Here is a 19,597-nt window from a genome sequence, read left to right as displayed (position 1 = left end):
TTAGAAACATCATCATTTATTGACTTGAACAACTGCCACTACAGCAGCAGTTTCCTGCTCAGATGTTGGTGGTGTGGTTGGTTTTTCTCTATTTTCTCCTAAGGTACTTTAAAATGAAAAAGAAAAATTAAATGAGTTTATGGTACTTAAACAACAGTCAAATTCGTAACAAGAGGGCCCTTGTTGTAATCCCTTTGCAGCAAACAGCAGAGGCTGGAGTAAGGGAGGTTGCACCCATGACACAGAGGAAAACCACAAGGCACTTCTGCCCAGCTGTGCAGTGGCCCTGTGCCTTCCCTGGGCTGGTTTTCAGGCTCAGGTAAAGGACTGCTTGCCCATCCATGGGGACACCCCTGGTCCCTGCACAGCAGCCTGCAGCCATCACCCTCCCTGCCAGGGACAGCCTTGCCCACAGCACCCTGCGATGGGGCTCCGCTTGCTCTGCACCAGACCAAAGACAAGGGCAGCTGCCAGCCGGACTGGAGTCTCCCGGCTCCCACCATGGGGCTGGCCCCATGGCGTGTGCTGTTTCCTAGTTTAGGGCAGGCCGATGTGGCCTGCAGCACCCTGGCACAACTGGCTCTGTCACACCAAATGGTGGCTGGATTTGTCTTTGGGATGCTTCACTTAAAGCTGAGAGGACAGAAAGGTCAGGAGGAACACTAAGTAACGTAATGCTAAAGCAGCAGCATCAAGCTCCTGGGTTAATGTTTACTGTTGAAACTAGAGGAGTTGAGAACACAATGTGCGGCTCAGCTGTTTGAGAAATGTGCTGGAAATCATGCACCACATGCGGATGGTGAAAGAGAGCTTGGAAACACTGGGAGAGGGTAATAAGTGTTGTCTGTCTACAGGCAAAATGTGTACAGGGGCAGATATGCAAGAGCTGGAATCTCACTGCCATCCATGATGGCCGGAGGAGTCGAACCACTTAGAAACTCACGCCAAGCAGGAGGTAAACTGAATGCTGGAAGGCACAGCAACACCCTGGCTAACATGGGGAGGGGGGAGGATGTAACCCAAGAGCAGAGGGTTAAGGGCAGCAATCCAATGAGCAGCAGGATTTGGATAATTTTGTCTCCTGCAGGACCTAGCACATCCCTTCTTTCTTCACAGAGAATGCAACAAATGCCAAAAACCATTCACAGGACACTGTTCAAATGAAAATCAAACGAAACACATCATGGCAAAGGGAGAAACATGCAGCATCCCTAAATGTAATGGGTGTAGCATGACAGCACAGGCTGGCAGTCCAATCTGAATGCACCATCCAGGCAGAATCCATCAGCTTTTTGAACCGTCTGCAAAACTGAAAACAAGGGTCTCCTCCTAATTAGTGTTAATTTGTTAAAAGTTTCCAAATACTTTCAAAATGTGCCTTTGCAAGAATCACACCCCCAAGCCCATCACCCCAAGGGCCCCAACAACAGAATCCATTCCTGATCACTGCTAGAGTCATGGTTTATATTCAGAGCTACTTTGCTTTTTCCTTCTTATTCCTCTTCCTCCTCTTCTTCCTCCTCTTCCTCTTCCTCATCATCATCTTCATCATGGCAATGCGTGATTTCCTGAGGTGCCTGAGGGAAGAGGTTAGGTGGTTTGATCTCGCTGATGGAACGGGTCAGTTGGTGCCGCTTGTAGTCAGAATCTTTGAAATCCACTGAGGTGCGATTGCGTGTGGCCATCGGCGACTCCTTCTCATTGATGTCGACGTGTGTGTGCTCTACTGTGGACTCGTGTGGCATCTGCACATGTAACAGAGAGAGGCGATGGCCAAGGGAGTCCCAGTCCTGGGGCAGCTCCCTGAGACACATGGAGAGCAAACCCTGTAACATGACTCTTAGGCCTGTGGTGCCACCCAGTCCTCCAAGGTGCTGTTGTGTCTTGTGAAAGTGTTAACAAACAGAAGCACAAGCGCCCCTTCCCACCTCCCTGGGATCCACAACTCACCAGGACATGGGCGGCTCTGAAGAGGTAGCTGAAGGGGTAGTAGAGGAGATTGATGAAGGAAGCTGCATAGAGATCAGCGTAGCGCATCACCTGGCTGGCAAACAGGGTCTGCCGCGAGCCGCTGCGGAAGAGGCTTCCCATCATCCCATAGCACATATCCATGTCGTGGGTCACTTTCTACAAGGAAAGGGCAGGTTATATCCTGGGTCAGGGAGCCACGGTAGGGTGCCCTCAGGGCTGGGGGCTATGTGAGACATACAAAGATCTCCAGCAAGGCTTTCTGTGCTTGTATAACACAGCATCAGAGCACAGACAAGCCCTGACTAACAGCAGGGAATGTGGCAGGGGCCAGCACTTGCCCCAGGCTGGCACCCCAGTGCTGGCTGAACCAGAGGCTATAGCCCCTCCAAACCTGTGCGTGCCAGTGCCACGTGCTGCAGCAGTGAGAACAGTCAGGCAGTGCTGCTGTGGCCATGAGGAAGGGGACCCTATTCCAGACCAGGCTGCCTGTCAGGAGTGCCCGTGACACCAGTAAGCTGAGACAGAGTGGCTTTGCCAAGCCTGCTGTGCCCACCCAAAGGCAGAGCAAAGCAATTCAGGGCTTAGCAGTGGGTTTGGGTTATCAAGCCCTTTGGGACCCAGAAGGATGAAAAGGGGGTTTGATGATTGGTACCTTAATGCGTCTCTGGATGGAGCTGATGTCAGGGCGTTCATTGCTGCTACTGTCCAGATGCCTAGTTACAGGCGAGAAGGTAAATACATGGTGTGAAAAGTCTTTCAGAACCAGATGCTGTGGAATGGGGCTCAGGGGAGGGAGGCTGGTCTGGAGGGGAAGGTTGGTCTTGTGGGCAGAGCCCAGGCCTGAGTCAAGGCTCCAGCAGCAGTGCCACTAATCCAACCCCAAGGTTTTGTCAGTGCCGCTCTTTGGCTGGGAGAGGCAATAGGAAAGTTGTCACTGTTTGAACACTCACTTGTATAGCTCGGCCAGGAAGATGTCCAGACTCTGCAACTCTTCAAAGAGGGCTGAAAAATCCAGAAAATAAAGGGAAAAATGGTAAGTTAAAAGGGTTGAAAGCAAACCCAGCACCCTGCCCACTCCCCTCACATGGCAGCAGAGGGACACTGGAGCAGGTACATGGCATCTCATGGCCCCTGGGCAGGGAGAGGGGTCAATCACAGCCTGTGCCACTGGCAGAACTTTGGGCTTGGTTTCTGGCTGGCCCTTTTGGTTTTGAGGCTGAACTTTTGCAGCTCTCACCAAAACCTTCCAACAAGCCATGGGGCAACTTGCATAACCCCCAGCCCTATTTAACACACCGAGGGGCAAACCTGGGAGAACAGCAGTAGCACTGGTGGGTGGGAAACACACGGCACTTTGGCAGCAGAGCAGCAGAGGGAGTGGGAGGAGCGAGGAGGAAGCAGCTGGTGAGCAGGGGCTCCCTGCAGATGGGAGAGCAGTCATGGCTCAGGCATGTCATCAGATACTTTTTGCCAGAGAAGCCATGGCTCCGTATGGGCAGAGACAGGAGTTTTTATGGCAGGGTTATGGATAAGGAACAACTCAACCCCACCCAGCTGCAGCTTCCCCTGTGGCAAAGGCAGTGCTTGGCTGATCACACATGAAGGGTCTGGGGAAGAGCACAGGAAAGGCCTGGGACCCCAGGACAAGCCCATGGAGAGCTGTGCCAGCTCCTGCCACCAGCACCCAGACCCAGGGCAAAGGGACAAAAGGAGAAGTGGCAAAGCAGGGTAATCTCTCCCCTGGTACCCATAAGCCAATCTCAGGGGTGCAGCACCAGACAAGCAAGAGCAAAGCCTGGCCTGGGGTTTGTCTGGCTGCTGACCGCTTTTGTCTGTCCAGACATGCAGCTCCTGTGCCAGCTCAGGGATCACCAGGAAGGTTCGCCAGCCCTGGCGCTTCTTGGATTTGAGGATGTCTCCGAAGATATGGTCTCCAATGTACAAGATATCCTTCCCTTTGGCCCCCAACAGGTCACAGACTGTGTCTGAAGAGCCTGAAAAAAAAAGGCATGGTTCAAAACAGCCAAAAGGAAATGCGTGGCTCATTTCAGAGGGCCAGGGTCAGGGACAGAGCAGGTGCCTTTCCTTCCCAGAAACCTCTACTGCTAAATGTGGCATCCCTGCATGGCCATGGCAGCACTGGACACTGCTCACCCACCTGGGAGTTCATCCAGGAGCAGCTTTGCCCATGCACAGCCTTCACAAAAGGCAACAACAGAGGGGCCATGCTGTCTCCACCTCATGTGAGAGTGATGGAGCCCTGGGCCTCAGACAGCTCTGCATATCCACCCCTTGCCCCTCCCTGGCTTGGGGGAATCTTCCAAGTGTGGTCATGCTGGTGGCAGCTGGGGACATTGCACTGGGCCAGCTCTAGCTACTCCTCCACCACAAGCCCTGCAGGCATTTCCCAGACCCTCCCTGGCAAAGGAGAAAAAGGTGTCTGAGGAGGAATGGGTCTATTTCTTTCCTGCACTGGGCAGCTCTGATGATGGAGAGGTTCTGCTGCGGTGTGCAGACGACAGACTGCAATCAGCTTTGGAAAGAACAACCTTGCCTGGTCCTCTCTCAGCTGGAGGGGCCGAAGGCCATGTCAGAGCCACTCCACACAGGAAAGGTTCTTGCCTCACCTCCTGAGTACACGATGCCATGCTGCAGTGGGCCAGTGTAGGTACCAATCTTCAGCTTCCCGGTCACCTGAGGAAGGAGACATTGTGTTAGTACTGAACAGCTGATGGTCTGGATCTCTTCTGTCCTATTGATACATTACTCTTTGCCTGTCTCTCACTCCCGAGCAGCCCAGAGATGGCTTTCCACATGCTTTTCCTATTGGCACCTGTGGTACATTAGGGAAGCTTTGAGCTGAGGAGGTTGCTCAGGAATCACTGAGAGGAGACTCTGGCCCACCATCCTGGCAGGTCCTGTCTAAATACTGCACTGCCCACTGCCACTGATAGATGTAATGAAGGAGGTGCAGGAGCCCTGCCAGCCATGGAGGTGCCCTCCGCTGGCCACTCACCGTGTCCACCTGCCGCAATACGGTGCCTTCCCCAAAGAAGAGGGGCTTTCGTGCATCCACCAGGATCAGGTCAAAGTAGGACTGCCATGGCCGATGGGCACTCCCAGGCTGCAAAGGCAAAAACAAACCCCAGAATTAGGCACAACACAAGCAACCACAGGGAGTTTAACCGAAGTGTCCATTAAAATCCCTTGCCTCTTGTACGATTGCCAGCACTATCTCCTAAAGTATTTCCCTTTGCCAGAAGCCCATCCCAACTCAGCCTAGCAGAGAGGACTGAGGATGTGGTGTGAGACAGGACAACAGCACTGAACATCCATGACCCAGCACAGCTGCTGTGTAAAGAGATGCTGTAAATTACCCCAATGCCACTGTTCCCAAAGATGACAACCTGCATAGATCAGGCACATGCAACTCCACAGCTGCAGCCTCACAAGGGTGTGCTGGTACTTTTCCCAAGAGTAGGAAAATGCCTGGACTGTATTCCACAGAGCATAGCTTTGAATCACAGCCCTGCCCAAAGGACACTGGGGATTCATAAGCCCTTCCTGCTCCGTATTTCTGCACTTTCTGAGACCAAGACCAAGAAGCTTTTTTAGCTATCAGTTGTGGTGAGTTTCTATGTTCTTAAAATTTCTCCCTTGGCCACCTTCTACCTTTAGAGCACAGTTTGAAAAGACATCTTTTGAGCATGAGATAGCCTCTTGCTGCGAGACTGGAAGAGCAGTATAAATAGTTTTGACCTCAGAAAAACAAAGGCATGCCTAAAACTTTTGGAGTTACCATAGACAAGGCATGATCAGCCATAAACATTTCTGCTGTTTTATAAAACTATTTCCTTTCCATCAAGGCTTTTTTAAACAACATCTAAAACATTGCACATTATTTCTAAGAAACTTGGCTGCAAAATCCCACAGTTAAAACGTTTTATCACTGGAATAATGTTATCACTAGCACAGATTATCATTTAAGACCAGATGATGCCTCTTTTCTCTTTGTTATATTGTATTTGCTTTGATCCCATTTAAACAGGACACAAAACAGCAAGTGTATTTTAACCAGATTAAAGCAACTAATCCCATGCAGCTGATGAAGCAGGATTAAAACGCTTTCCAGCTACACAGATAATTAGGCACATCAGTTGCTACTGCAACTGCAGTCCAGAATTCACATACCTTTGGTCCATGTGGGAAGTCAAACAAGTAAGTCATAATTTTCTGAAAGAGAAAATATTTAAATATGTGCGTTTAAACATATGTTTATGTAGTTTATAAAAGCATAGCTTTATGATTTCATCTTTCTGGATTACAGAACTTTATTTTCAGAATACACAGAAATGAGTATAAGATTTGAAGACAAAATTAATGGAACAGGAGAGTAATAGGAATTAAGGCACTAATTTTTATAATCAAATAATACAGTCGCCTCATAAAACTGCACACTGTTTCAGGTATTTATCTTGCAATGCTTTAAAACAGCATATAAATCTTTAGATTAGCAGTGTTGCAACATCCTGACATTCACCTGGAGTTGGAAGTAACCGTGTTTATTTCCCAGCTTAGCAGACAGCCCTTTCTGGCCCTTAGACCTCACCAGGACCACAGCTTTGGTGACTTGTCTGTACTCAGACTATCTCACTTGAAAGGGAACTTCTGCATTTTAAAAGATGCTGAAATCCAAAATGAGTATCACTTTCCCTTCAGCCTTTTAACTGCTGATGAACTGAGTGAGGCAGAGAGGGACTAAAGCCAGGCCCATACTAAGTTGGTACCAGAACCAGGACTACACAAGATGACTCGAGACTTAACCTGTATCCACCACTAAACCACCTTACAGGCAGATTATAAAACACACAATTCTGCCCCCAAAGATGTCCCACCAAAACCCATACAAATGATTGGCTGGTTTTCACTTATTCCATGATGAACTGACACAACAATTCAAGCAGCACTTACGTCTGTGTATTTATAGTCACTGTTTGTGACGAGAAACACCTTCCCTACTTCATTCATGCGGCTGAGCAGTAGTGGCAGCTTTCCCTGAAAGCCAAGGGACATACAAGTCACTAAAGTTACAGACACTCATCACAGCAAAAACACTCTCAGCTATGATCCCACCAGACAAAAAACAAAGCAAATCAAACCATCAAGCAAGCAAACTCACGTGTTTTGCACTGGCCACAGCCAGGAATGCTGCTGGTCCATCCACGTAACCCCTCCAGAGCACAGCCCAGGGGAGGAAGCCGAGGGGGACGGGCTCAGCAGGGCTGCGGTGCCTTTGCCAGCCACAGTGCCAGGCACCCTGTGCCGCTCCCACCGATCTGCTCCAGCTCCAAGTCCGTTCCCGAAATGGGCTCAGAGGCAGGTGAAATCTGAGCTCACACCAGCCATAGGTTGGAACGCAATATAATTCCAACCTCAAATTAGGGAGAACTTATTCCTGGGGCTATTTTTATTGAATCAGAAATCTCAGTCCATTGCCAGAATAGCTGATTACCTCACAGAACAGTTTCCTACGAATTTTGTAGGCACATAACTAAAAACAAGATAAACTACTTTAAAATGATACTCTACCACAGAGCTCATCTAGACTAAAGAATAATTATACTGTAAGTTGTCCAGAGGGGCCTTGCACAATGCAGAGGAGCAAAAGTAAGGGAACCACTGGAGCTTATCCAATTCGATGTGCTGCACATACATTTTGGGGATATCAAGAGATTGGACATTGGTGAGTCTTAGGATTTTTCTCTCAGTCCCTCATGGTTAAGTGTGGGTAACATTTTTATTGGGTGGCTAAGGAATACTTCTGCTTGGGCAGAGAAACGTGGGCAGGGAACACAGTTGCTTTCACCACCAAAAGAAATAACATAAGCCTTGCCAGCATATTCACCTGTGTCCTGTGATAACATTTCCTCTGGCTTTTATATTTTACGTAAAAAACATGCATGTCAATATGAAATCACTGTGTATTACAACAGAAATCACAGTGTTATCTGTTTTGTGATTTAGTAAAGCAAATCAGCATGTTTATTTCTTGCCTGCTTAGTCAGTACAGAATGTCACATAGCACAAGTAAAGTAACTTCACACTTACATCTTTCACCACATACTTCTCCAGATTCTCAAGGGTCTTTTCCTTGAGCGATCCCTGAAATAGAAACAACAGAACCCAGTGAGGTAATGGAAACTTAGGATGTAAGAGACATCAAAGTAATGCCAACTTTCACACTTTAAAATGCTGTGAAAGTACAAACCAGGGCGAATCTGAACCAGTGACTCTAGAGATGAGAGGCTTTGAGTAGCAGGGACCATCACAAACTCTGTGATCCATCGATTCCCTCACCATGGTAAATAATCCACTTCAACAGCATTTTAACCCTTTCAGAAGGGAATACAATAGAAACAAACAAAAAATAGATTTGCCATACCAAACAGTTAATGACCTGTCTCCAACATTGACCATAATGCTTCAGTCAAAGGCCATCTCCAACATATATCACACAACACTGCGTAAGGAACGAAAAATAGATTCCTGACTTCTGCATGGCTAAAAGGACCACCACAAGTACAACTGTGAGCATTCTCCTGTGGTGATTCTCTATCCCACCCAACAGACATCTTAAATGAGGAAGAATAAGAAAATCAGGTCTTTAAACAGATGCTAATGCTCAGAAAATTCCAAATTAGCGTACAAGTGTGTGAAGAAGATGAACTGCCTCTCTAAACAGAGAACAGCTGATGTGTTTCTCTAATGCAGGTACTTTTCAGACAACATATGATAGTACCCCTGTAAACAATTTGCAGTAGAATACTGCTCTAGTAATTAGGACAATGTACACATTGTGGAACTCAACTGCAAATACCCTCATGGCATCATGCTCTAAACCCCATGAATTAAAGTACAGAAATGGAATCTGGGCACAATAAAAAGGAATAGGAAGCCAAGCCAGATGTGTTCCCATACTAGGAGGGCAGCTGAGATCTTGACTTACTCACATACACCTGCAATTTATTATCTGCTCACTAGGCGGCAAAGCAGGGCTTTTGCCCAATAGAGGCATAGCACATCTTAACTCAAGAGTTACAAGCCAGCCCCTCTAACCCAGTTACAATTACAGACGTCCCCAGGAGTTCCTGCAATCACCTTGTAATGAACCCAGTCCACAGCATCTCTGACATCCTGGAACATGCTCCTGAAGGACATGAAGAGATCTCCATCTTTAAACCCCGTTTCACAGCTGTGAGGACACAGAAGAAAGATTTTAGCAGCTAACTGTAACAGGTAAGAAACATATCAAGGAGAGAGACAGTTCAAAATGCTGTTTTGGGGGCTGTGTTTTCATCATACCATAAGTTTTTTATCTACTACTTTATCGCCGTTCAGACTTGAAAGAAAGCTACAACCAGAGTTTAACAGGGTCTGTGTGTTGCCCAGGAACATCTGTGCCTCCACACCAGTACTGCAGCTTTCTGTGGCTGCAGCTCTTGCTTCTCACCCACAAGTATTGCAAGGAAAAAAAGACGGACTGTGGAGTTTGCAGCATTTTACAAAAGACAAATGCTAATAAGGGAGTAATCAGCGCCATGGAAATCAACTAAATGAAACGTTGCTGAGAGAAGGAACTACTGTGTTGAATGGTTAGAGTTAACATGAGAAATTACTGTGGAGGTATCTTTGAGATGCCCATGAGAGCTTGCATCAGAAGAATTCACGGATGATTACACAGAGCTGTATTTATTATGACAGCAATCATCACGCCTGTCCTGAGAAAGGATACTTCACCAGAGGAATTCTCAGTATAAACAGTTCCTCTGCTCCCAGGTAAAATCCTGTTAAACCTTTGCCTTCTGCTCACATAATATGCAAAGATGACCCATCACATGAGTCAGCAGCACAGCAGCATTCACATCTGCCAGTTCAAACTACACCTTGTTTTTATGTTTATATCTTGTTGAAAGCTAGGTAAATATTCATGCTGCCCAAACAGCTTTGTACATCACACTGTGCCTAAGTGTGCAACGTCCTCTATTATGACATGAGGGATTTGCGGTAACTGGCTGAGGAAATTCAGCCTTTCAGTTACCAGTTCAAACATGGCTCCAAAGGGCTCAAAATTAATTGAATGGTGCCTGTAATCACGCTGTAAAGAGTGTGCAGTCTTAGAGATCACCCCAAATACCAGTGTCAGTCAATATGATGATACTGACAGACCCTGTGAAGGAAACCCTCATAACCAGCCCCTGCAGTACACACAGATCAACTCAACACCATTAAATTATGAGGGCTGAACTTTTCCCCACCAAAACCTCTTGAGGAGCCTCCACTGATACTTAGAACAACACCCTATTTGTTCTCTATTGCTTTTTATACACTATAGGAAAGATCTGACTGTTCCACCAGCACCTCGAATCAGAGGGAATACACACCTTGTGTACCGGTCACAGTTAGTAAAGAAATCCACTAGGCAGGCCAACAAGTAGGTCTCTGCAAGCAAAGAGAGCAAGATTTTAATACAAGGATAACATCATACAGACAGGAAACTTTAGGCCCTGTGCACAAAGGAAAAAACCTCATGTAAAAAAGCCCAACAGATGAGTACAACATTCACAAAGCATTACTTGCTTAAAAGACACAGAAAATGGCCTGTGTTGGCTCATATTTGACTCACCTGGTAGATTGAATAATGTGTTCAGAATGTAAAACCTATCTGTGTCATCCCTCTGGATAAATTTATTTGGATATTGATCCCGTGTTTCAGGCCTGAGAATAGATAAGGTGGAGAAGAATCAAACCACAAAACATGATAAGGATAAAATGTGCTGACCTGCAAAATAGCGTTGCAGCAGGATCCACTAACTGGAGTCTGCTGTGTTTTAATCAACAGCCAGATTTCCCACATGCACTGTGGGCACAAGAGCAAAAGTGTATCCGCTGGTGTTCCCTTGGCTGTGCTGACTCTGGCAGAGCCAGGACAAAGCCCTCATTCCTGAGTCAGCAAACTGAGAGAGCCCACACAGGGACACAGAGTGGTCAACTTTAAACCCCTTGCTGCTGCTATGAGGATGCTTTAAATCATCTGCACTCTAATTATTTGCTTATCTTAAACTCTCCCCCACTTTCCATGTGTTGCTTTCCACTCTCCCAGCAACTTTCAGCAGGGACATAGAGGGATCTGCTGCAGGTGGTTTGCTTGGGGCCCTCTGAATTAATCAGCAGGGGGGTGGTGCCTAAATTTCATTATTCTGCTTTCCTTAATTTCTGGAGCTTCTGAAGATCACTTCAATCTCAAAGAGGAAGTTGAGTGCATATATAAGGGCTTTTTCTAGATTTTGGAGTCCTGATGGCAAGGACTTACATGTTTGCAACGACAAGGTTTGCCCCCTTGGGGGCCCTGAGCTCACCCTTCCTTCCATCCATATGCCCTTGCAGCAGGGATGTGGGAGGGGGGATTTGCTGGGACACATCAGGCACATGGCACTGCAGTCCTCTCTGCTTCCTAAAGCACCTCTGGGACAAGAAAAACATAAGCATCCAATGATCATGCAATGCTCAGTTCTGACACCCTCACAAGTAAGAAACACAAAGGGGCAGAGCAAGCTTGTTCCTTCCCCCAACCAGCTCAGGCCCTCAAAGTTTCTTAGCACTGGCTGTGGAGTTGACAGCCTCACAGGGCACACGTGCTCTCTGTGCCCAGCAGCCTTCATGCAATGGCTTTGTCTTAACTGACGAGCTGCTGATGTTAAACTGTGCCAGGACAGGTGAACAGTCCCTGGCTTATTCCATCAACACCCCCCCACAGCACACGCTCTCCTATTACCAGCACAGTACAGATGTGCCTGTGCCAGCACAGACCTTTCCCCTGTAAACATCTGGGCTAACGCTGAGCCTGAGACCCTCAATGTGTCCCCAGTTAATCCTGGAGCTGTAGGACAGCATTGGCTGTTAGTGGAGTCCTTGTGACTCCTCATACAACGGGTGCCCCGAGGATCAGTGACACAAAATAGTGTTTTAAGTCAAAAAGAACAGCCAAGAGTTGGCACTCACCCTCTGAGGAAATTAAAGCCATGTGCACACACTAGGAGGTTCCCGTAGGCATCAACTTTCAACAGGTTTCCATAGTGGGTGTCAAACACCAGGCCTCTGTTAAGAAAGCAATTTTAGGTATGAAGAAGTGAGTGTATTAAGTGGTGACCACTCTAATAGCAGCTACAACAGCTCTAGAACAGCTTGTTCATTTGGCGTGGGGCATCAGAACAGAGTTGCTGTTGTTTACAAATGGGGTCCCTACTGTCCCTTCTACCTGGTTACAGGTGAGCAAACAGAGCCCTGCACATCCAGGTGAAAGAGACACCTGATCTGCTCCCCACACACTTGAAAGTGGAACCATTTAACCCAGCAGAGGCTTAGCTGTGCACGTAGGAGGGAAGCTGTGGGCCTCTTCCACCAGGGTCATGAATCTGACACCTGTGTCTGTGGCTCCTTGACCCTGCTGGGCGGCAGGGAAGAATGAGGTTGATAAAGGAATTTCTCTTCTCTTTTTCATTGCTCTGCCACAAATAGAGCCCAATGGGGTGTGTAACTATGGCACAAAATGCTTTGGATGTTCCTGGCTCTGACTCCAGCAGAACTGTCTCACTTATCTAGCTGCTTGCACTTGGAGAACAGTCTTCCCACAGAGATATCCCTTCTGTCCCCTCCTGGGATGAAGGTAGTGGATTTAATGCATCTTCATCACAGGTTTGTGAAGGGCTACAGCCTTGTTATGGGCCAGGACATAGCAGCAGTCTCAGTGTAAAACATGCTGAGAGGAGGGAAGGAAGAGGCTGCCAGACTGAATCTGGAACAAGCCAACAGACCCCCTCTGGTCCAGTCTTTCATAAAGAAGCTCCAAAAGAATCAAAAAAGCAAAATTCAGCAAAGGCACAAGTGGAAAGAACTTAAGGGTGCAAAGTTGGATCAAAAGCTTTGTTTAAAACAAAGCTTGTCACCCAAAGACAAAATGTAGGAATTTAGTAACTTTGCATCATTAACTTGGTGCAAAGTTACTAAATCAAAAAGTTACAAAATCAAAGGCTTTCAATGCTTGATTCATCTAGACAAGTGAACTGGATTGGTCCCACTTTTAGTGTTTACTGTCAGCTTAATTTTCAGGTTATCTTATGCACCAGGACACTACTAATTAAAATCATTAAAGAAAAATGTTTTGAGACATCCTAACAGCCTCTTGGACAGTAACAGCTCCTTCTCCCCTGATTTTGATTTCACTCCCAATACAATTGTGTCTTTGCTGTCTTTGCTTTGAAGGGCTATTTTTGGACCACATTTTCAGTAGGGTTCTTGTCTTGCACACTCCCTCTTTGCTGGCATGGTTCATGTGTGCCAAGGCCCTCCACATACTGGATCAGTCTGCTGCCTTCCCCATAATCCATGGTCAGCCACACATTTCACAGCCACAGGTCTGAAAACCTGGCCTCGCACACTGTCTATGAACTTCACAGAACAAATATTCAATGCCTTGGGCAGGCTGGGTTGGTATCTGTTAGTCATTTACCTGGTAGGGAATGCAGGATCATACACAAAATTGAGCAGCTCATGAGGGTATCCAATGGAAACTAATCTTTCTACGGTCAGGTCAAATCCAAGAGATTCGTATTCAGGGGATTTATACACTGTACCAAGATGAGATTTCAGTTAGAAAATTTGAAAACAGCTAGGGGGTTAAACAAGAAGGCAATTAAAAGTAATGTACCCGTTCACCCTCCTCCACATACCATGTTCCCTCCTTCCCTCCTGCCCTTCACTGCCTCTGGTCCCCCAGCCCAGAATTAGCTCATGCCCCAGGGCTGCCGCAAAGCAAAGCTGCAGTTCGAATTTCAGCAGCAGAGTGCACCAGATGAAATATCCATCAGATTATCACAGCTCTCTGCATCAGTAAAAATACATTTCAAATGGCAGCTCCTCTCCCTGCAGTCGCATCAGGCAGATACATGAACACTCCCTGTCCCACCTGCTCCAGTCAGGTTTGGTTTGCTTTCACAAAGCTGATAAAGAAACCAGTAAATTGTGGGAACACATATATTGGAGATTAGGAAGCCTGAAATTCATCACTGTTGTGCTAGTGCTACTGCTCTGGATACAATCCCAAAGCTTAGTATTGCTCCAGATTTCATCTGAGGGGAATTAATGTTTGCTGCAGACTAAGCTTGAAGGTAGTGCTGTCAAGTTAACATACGCTTTGTTTGTTAATAACACCATATGGTACTGCAGAAATCTGTTAGCTATTACCCTTGTGCATCAAAACGCTACTCTTTAAAGCAAGCTCACTGCTCTCACATGTCAGAGGAGCTGCTCATCTGAGACACACACCTTTGCTTAATGCAAAGGAAATAGACGTGTTCAACCAAAGTACCATCCAGCTTTCTTCTTCCTGCAAATGACCTTCCCATGTACTGGAAATGTTACTGTTTAATCAGATCATTAAAATAACATCTAAAAGGCAATCACGACAGATGGAAATCACTGTGTTCCTCTGATGGTGTGTTTACACTCGCTGCGTGTCTGTAGACACCCAGGAGATAAGGGGCTAATGTGTATGTCTCAAACACTGATAGCTAGATAGTCGTGGAGCCAACCAAGGACTGTTGGTAATAACAACCAAGGATTGTTGGTAATAGCATGCTGTGAGAAAGAACGGGATGTGGCTGGAGAAGGGGCCACAGAGGTAGGGCAGTGATTTTCTGAGACAAACATCCTTGCTCTGGCTCCTGGAGATAAGCACAACACAGCCCAAATGCAGCAATGGGGCTGAGAAATAGGCATGGACTGCAGGGGGAGATCAAGACCACCCACGACCCTCAAAGCTCTCCAACCCATTTTCAGAAAGGTCTACAAGAATGGACTTCATATGATAACTAATTTTCATGGAAAGCATGAAACTTATCTCCAAGGAGGAGAAAACTTATCTATAGAAAGGCACTCCCACAACGCCCAGGTACATGTGCCCAGGGACTCTGGACACCCCATCAGCTGGATCAATACTGGAGCCAGGACTGGTGATCTTTTCCCCCCTCTTTCTTCCTTTATTAATCTCTCTCCATCTCCATATCTCCATCTGCCCCCTCCTCCTCTCTCTCCCTTCCTCTGCCCTTCTCTCACCCCCCTGCCCTTTCACCCTAAGCCTTTATCCAAAACCCACTGGCTTGTGCTTATACTACAAGGTCAGCGACTAACACAACTTCCATGCCAAGTGTGCAATTTACTCATAAATCTTTGTAAAATTTTGCAGACTCTCTGACTTTTATCATTCCTTTCTACCATAAGCATCTAAAAAACTTGGGTGCTCCCTTCTCCTTAAGGGTGGGACACTACAATGTCACTGTCTTAAACTGGTCCTAAGATAAATACAACCCTTGCCTTGACTGCAATGAGAAACTACCATGGGTTCAGTGGGCCCAACTGGCTTCATATTTCAAATTTAGCTCAGTAAAATACAAACATGTACAAGTTACACAGTAAACTCATTAGAAGACAGACTGCCTTTCCCATTGGAGATCTTGTGTATCTGTGGGCCTCACAATATATATTAATACACATCATCTATACTGCCAAGCCAATTGCCAGCATATCTATACACTGTGGGATACAGAAGTTCAATCTGAGAGGAAAAAACAAATATATAAAATACTAAAAAAAAATATTAAGAAGGCAAGAACTATAGACAAAACAAGACTGTCAAAGGACTCAGATCATACTAACCACGACAAAGGGCTCCTGTATCTCTTAATAATCTAAAAACCACCAGAATCCTAAGAGTTAATTTTCTCCATTAAACTAACAGCATTAAAAACATAATAAGCAAACCTGTAACGGTCTTAAACAGATAACTAAAATCAACAAAGCAGTTATCAAAATCTTCAAGCAAGATTATACCAATGGCAAACATCAAGAACATGGTACAACATTCAATGCACGTAGTCTTTCCTGCCCTTCAGGAAAGGAAGGGTTGATTAAGCTATAGAAAGGAATAAGCAATCAAAAATACAGCTAATGAAGAAAGCAGTAACTGACAAGGCAATTCTGGGGAATGAGATAGAACTGGAGGGAGCAATAGGCGATGAACAAAACTGAGAGTGACATCAGAGCATGATCTGGAAAAAGGAATTCCTCTGATGCAGGACAGTAAAGGCACTTCCCAGGAAAAATGGTTACAAACACACCTGCATGTATTCTCAGAAGGTGAAAGCACTGCAAAGCTCCCTGTTACATCAGGCAGACTCCAGTCCCCTGCTCCCAAACATTTCTCCAAGGAAATCCTGCTCTTTCTGAACTCACCAACCATAGTGATGCTGCCCAGACACAAGGAACCTCAAGCAGCACGTTGGCATCTCCTCTGGACAAGCAGAAATGGCTCATCAACAGCTCCAGCAGAACCTTTCCAGGGAAACTGCAGGGCTTTCTGTTAAACAATCTGTGTACCTTGTTAACACTTCACCAGAGAACACCTGTGGTGGGGCATGAGGTCCTCACAAAATGCCTGCACTCCGTTTCTTCCTTTCTGTATTTGCCTCTCTGTCTTACATAAATCACTACAGAACTACTTCTGACTCTCCAAGGAAACAAGTTGAAGCACCATTAGGAAAAATGCTGAAGAATAGGTATCAGCCTCAGCCTTCATCCCTCCCAGAGTGTTGAGGCAGTACTGCAACAGGATCAATCTGAATGTTTCTTTTGGGAGGGACAGTCATTCCCCTTACCTCTCAACCTCTAGATTTTGCTTCCTTGACATCTCTGAATAAAACAAAACTATTAACTCGTTCATACCTCAAATCTCTTGTCTATTTTTCTACTGCTCCACAATATATGGAAAACAAGAGCCTTCTCCTTGACACATGAACTGAACAGAGACACAGAAAACTGGACTCCTGATAGGGACAGTTACCAGCATATTTACTGCTCAAGACAAATTTTCCTGTAAGTGGACACACAGCTGGAAAGAGGGAAAGAGCTCACTGAGCCCACCTTGACAGCAGCCTACACCACTTGCTGCATCATTTGGAACAAGCCACAACCCCCTAACATTTCTGGTAAACCTGTTTCAGTAACATGAGCTTCCTCCAGGCAAACAAATGATACACCTCCTTCAGAACAAGTATGAACAGGTAACGCAGCTGTAACTGCAGCAGCACATTTGGGGATGGGCCCCAGTTACAGTCATTACTAGATTACAAAATTTATTTTGTTATTGTACTCAGGGCTGGTGATTCTTTCTCATGTTTTGTTTACTTCAGGCAGCCATAGGAAACAGAGTAGAGAGGACCAGGTCACATCAGTATTTTTTTCTGTAGCTGCATGATAAAAAAATAGTTTTAAACTTTGCTGAAATGTCCCCTCTCTCACACCTGGTTGCTGATTCCACAACTGGAGATAATGTGTGCCATGGCAAGGCCATGAATTCAGCTATGTGCCGTGCAGTGTCTCCCGTGCTCAGCTCTATCACCCAGCTGAGAAGGGCCCAGTCTTCAAGCATCCCCAGTTCTGTGACAGGGGAGGAGGCAGAGCCACAAACCAATTTTCAGACCGTCCTTGCCCAACACACATGGGATGACAGTAAATCCAAAGCAAATAATACAACTCATTCTGATTTCTTTTTCTCCTTTTTACTGCTTGATGGCCACGTCTCTGCCACCACGCCAAGACCCCAGCTCCAGAGGAAATGTTATTTTAATACTCCATGTTCCAACACAGGCAAATGCTTCAGCAGCACAGGACAAGCAGCACCAATTCCTCACAGATTATGCAACCAGGGTGGGAAGAAAACAACCAAAGGTTTTAAAAAAACAGAAGCCAGTGGACAGCACTTCAGCTTCCCCTTCATACCATCACTTGGCTTAACATTACACCTTTAAAAGGTAAAAAGCAGCACCCCGGGAGTGAGCGCTGCAAGCCTTCGGGTCTGTGATGAGTGCAGGCACCCCTTCCACAGGATGTGCTAGGGGGGAAGCTGATCTGAAATGAGCAGGGGTTGTGCAGTTAAGGTATGCAATTCTCATGCATTTGTGTAATTGTGTTTACCTTTGCTGCCAAGACACATACAGTAACAATTTTATAGCCTTCCTGAAAAGGAAAAAAAAAAAGAAAAAAAAAAGAAAGAAAGCTCTCTACAGAGGCTCCAGCTTATGCAAAATGCTGCTGCCAGGATTTTAACTCACATGAGGCAGATGCAGATTCAGAGTGTCACTCCAGGCTTGACGGAGTTACACTGGGCTCCCCTGTTAAAGAAAAAAATCATACTGATTTTAAAACTGCAACAGCTCTGTGCCGTGTGGGACTGTTGTCTGCTGGAGCTGTCCTCTGGTAAGCTCAGAAGCTGGCCTGGCAGTTATCCCAAATACACTTAAAACTGATTTATAGAAGAGGCACAGTTGGTAATCGTGCATCCTGCGGGCAAAATTCTGCCCTCATATCCACAAAGCAGTCTTAGATCATCAGATCAGGGATAATTAGGAGGAAGAGGCTACAAGCACATTGCCCAAGTGACACAAACCTTCATGTTTCTCTTAGACGCAGAGCACCTTTCAAGAAAAGGTCTCATGCTCTTTTGGAGGCTTTGCCATTATTGTCCATTCCTCAGGCAGTGACAGATTACTCCTTTCAGAGCATTCACTTTCTTTTGCACCATAAAATGCCTGCATGTGTCAGCACTGGAGACTTGGGAGACTGAGCCAGAAGCTACTCCATAAACCTGAGAAGAGAATTTTGCCCTACAACTTGAAGGTGCTCCCAGCTAGAGCCTCACACACCAGGTCAGTCTGACACAGCAGGTCTACATTCAGCTGTACACTTTAACATGCTTATGCTTGGGCTTTTATGGGCAAAGCACTGCAGGATAAACCAGCACCAAATCTGCAGATAATGCTGCACTGTACTGCAGAGCACTGGCTTGCAAGCACACACAGAAAGATCAGAGCTATTTTGCAACTTACAGATATGCAGAGAGCAATCAAGAATTATCTCTGAGATCCAAATTGCCCTAAATACGAAGCTGAACGAGTTGGAATGATGCTGCAAAAAGGACTCACAGAAATATGCAGACCTCCTGGAAGGCTCCTCTGAAAATAAACGTTTAAAGCCTGTTTTGTTTCAAAATGAATAGCTGGGGAAGGCTGCAGTGCATGTGATGGCTCTGTTTAAGCTGTAGGGAGGAGAAAGCCCTTCAAGTGCTGCCCATATCTTCCCTTGTTTCTCTTCCACACACACAGGGATTTCAAAATCAGGCAGGGCAGCTTCTCATTTGTTCCAGGGCTTGCTGATACTTCCTATAACGTAGTCACGGATCTTAGGAGAGAAGTAGGACCTCAAGTTGCAATAACCACCCTTTTTGCACTGCTTCTGTTGTCTCCCCTTTGTAAGAAGTATTTGTACACCTGCAAGCCAGTCCTGCCTAGCCATTTCCAACCACTATGGGTTTGGTGCTGGTAAAACCCCTCAACTGAGAACAGTGACAAACCACTGATTTCCCACACAGCTGAGGCAGCTTTGAGGAAGCAGTTGCCCTTCGCCAGCAACCTGATTTGGAAGAGAAAAACGAGCTTGGGAGGTTGCCGCAACAACA

General features: G+C 46.2%; 1 protein-coding gene across 6 annotated transcripts in view; it reads right to left on the bottom strand.

Annotated features, from left to right (window-relative positions):
* Nucleotides 1-19,597, bottom strand: part of NT5C2 (5'-nucleotidase, cytosolic II) — a 60,305-nt gene continuing 40,708 nt past the window's right edge. For 4 of the 6 annotated variants that reach the window (XM_071564354.1, XM_071564356.1, XM_071564355.1 and 1 more), the window contains 15 exons: nt 13,538-13,655; nt 12,031-12,126; nt 10,655-10,746; nt 10,413-10,470; nt 9,130-9,223; nt 8,080-8,133; nt 6,943-7,026; nt 6,163-6,204; nt 4,988-5,095; nt 4,599-4,665; nt 3,795-3,965; nt 2,922-2,973; nt 2,624-2,684; nt 1,951-2,127; nt 1-1,745 (listed from right to left, as the gene is read on the bottom strand). In XM_071564354.1, coding sequence (XP_071420455.1) covers nt 1,494-1,745; nt 1,951-2,127; nt 2,624-2,684; nt 2,922-2,973; nt 3,795-3,965; nt 4,599-4,665; nt 4,988-5,095; nt 6,163-6,204; nt 6,943-7,026; nt 8,080-8,133; nt 9,130-9,223; nt 10,413-10,470; nt 10,655-10,746; nt 12,031-12,126; nt 13,538-13,655 — 1,526 coding nt within the window. In that variant the 3' untranslated portion in view covers nt 1-1,493. Of the gene's footprint in view, nt 1,746-1,950; nt 2,128-2,623; nt 2,685-2,921; nt 2,974-3,794; nt 3,966-4,598; nt 4,666-4,987; nt 5,096-6,162; nt 6,205-6,942; nt 7,027-7,150; nt 8,016-8,079; nt 8,134-8,239; nt 8,408-9,129; nt 9,224-10,412; nt 10,471-10,654; nt 10,747-12,030; nt 12,127-13,537; nt 13,656-19,597 lie in introns of those variants that run through there. The other 2 variants (XM_071564358.1, XM_071564359.1) reach the window with 2 other exon arrangements.

Source organism: Pithys albifrons, chromosome 9, assembly GCF_047495875.1.
Source record: "Pithys albifrons albifrons isolate INPA30051 chromosome 9, PitAlb_v1, whole genome shotgun sequence".
NCBI classification, from domain to species: Eukaryota; Metazoa; Chordata; class Aves; order Passeriformes; family Thamnophilidae; genus Pithys; species Pithys albifrons.
Note: the sequence above shows the minus strand (reverse complement) of the source record. Positions and strands in the feature narration are given on the sequence as shown.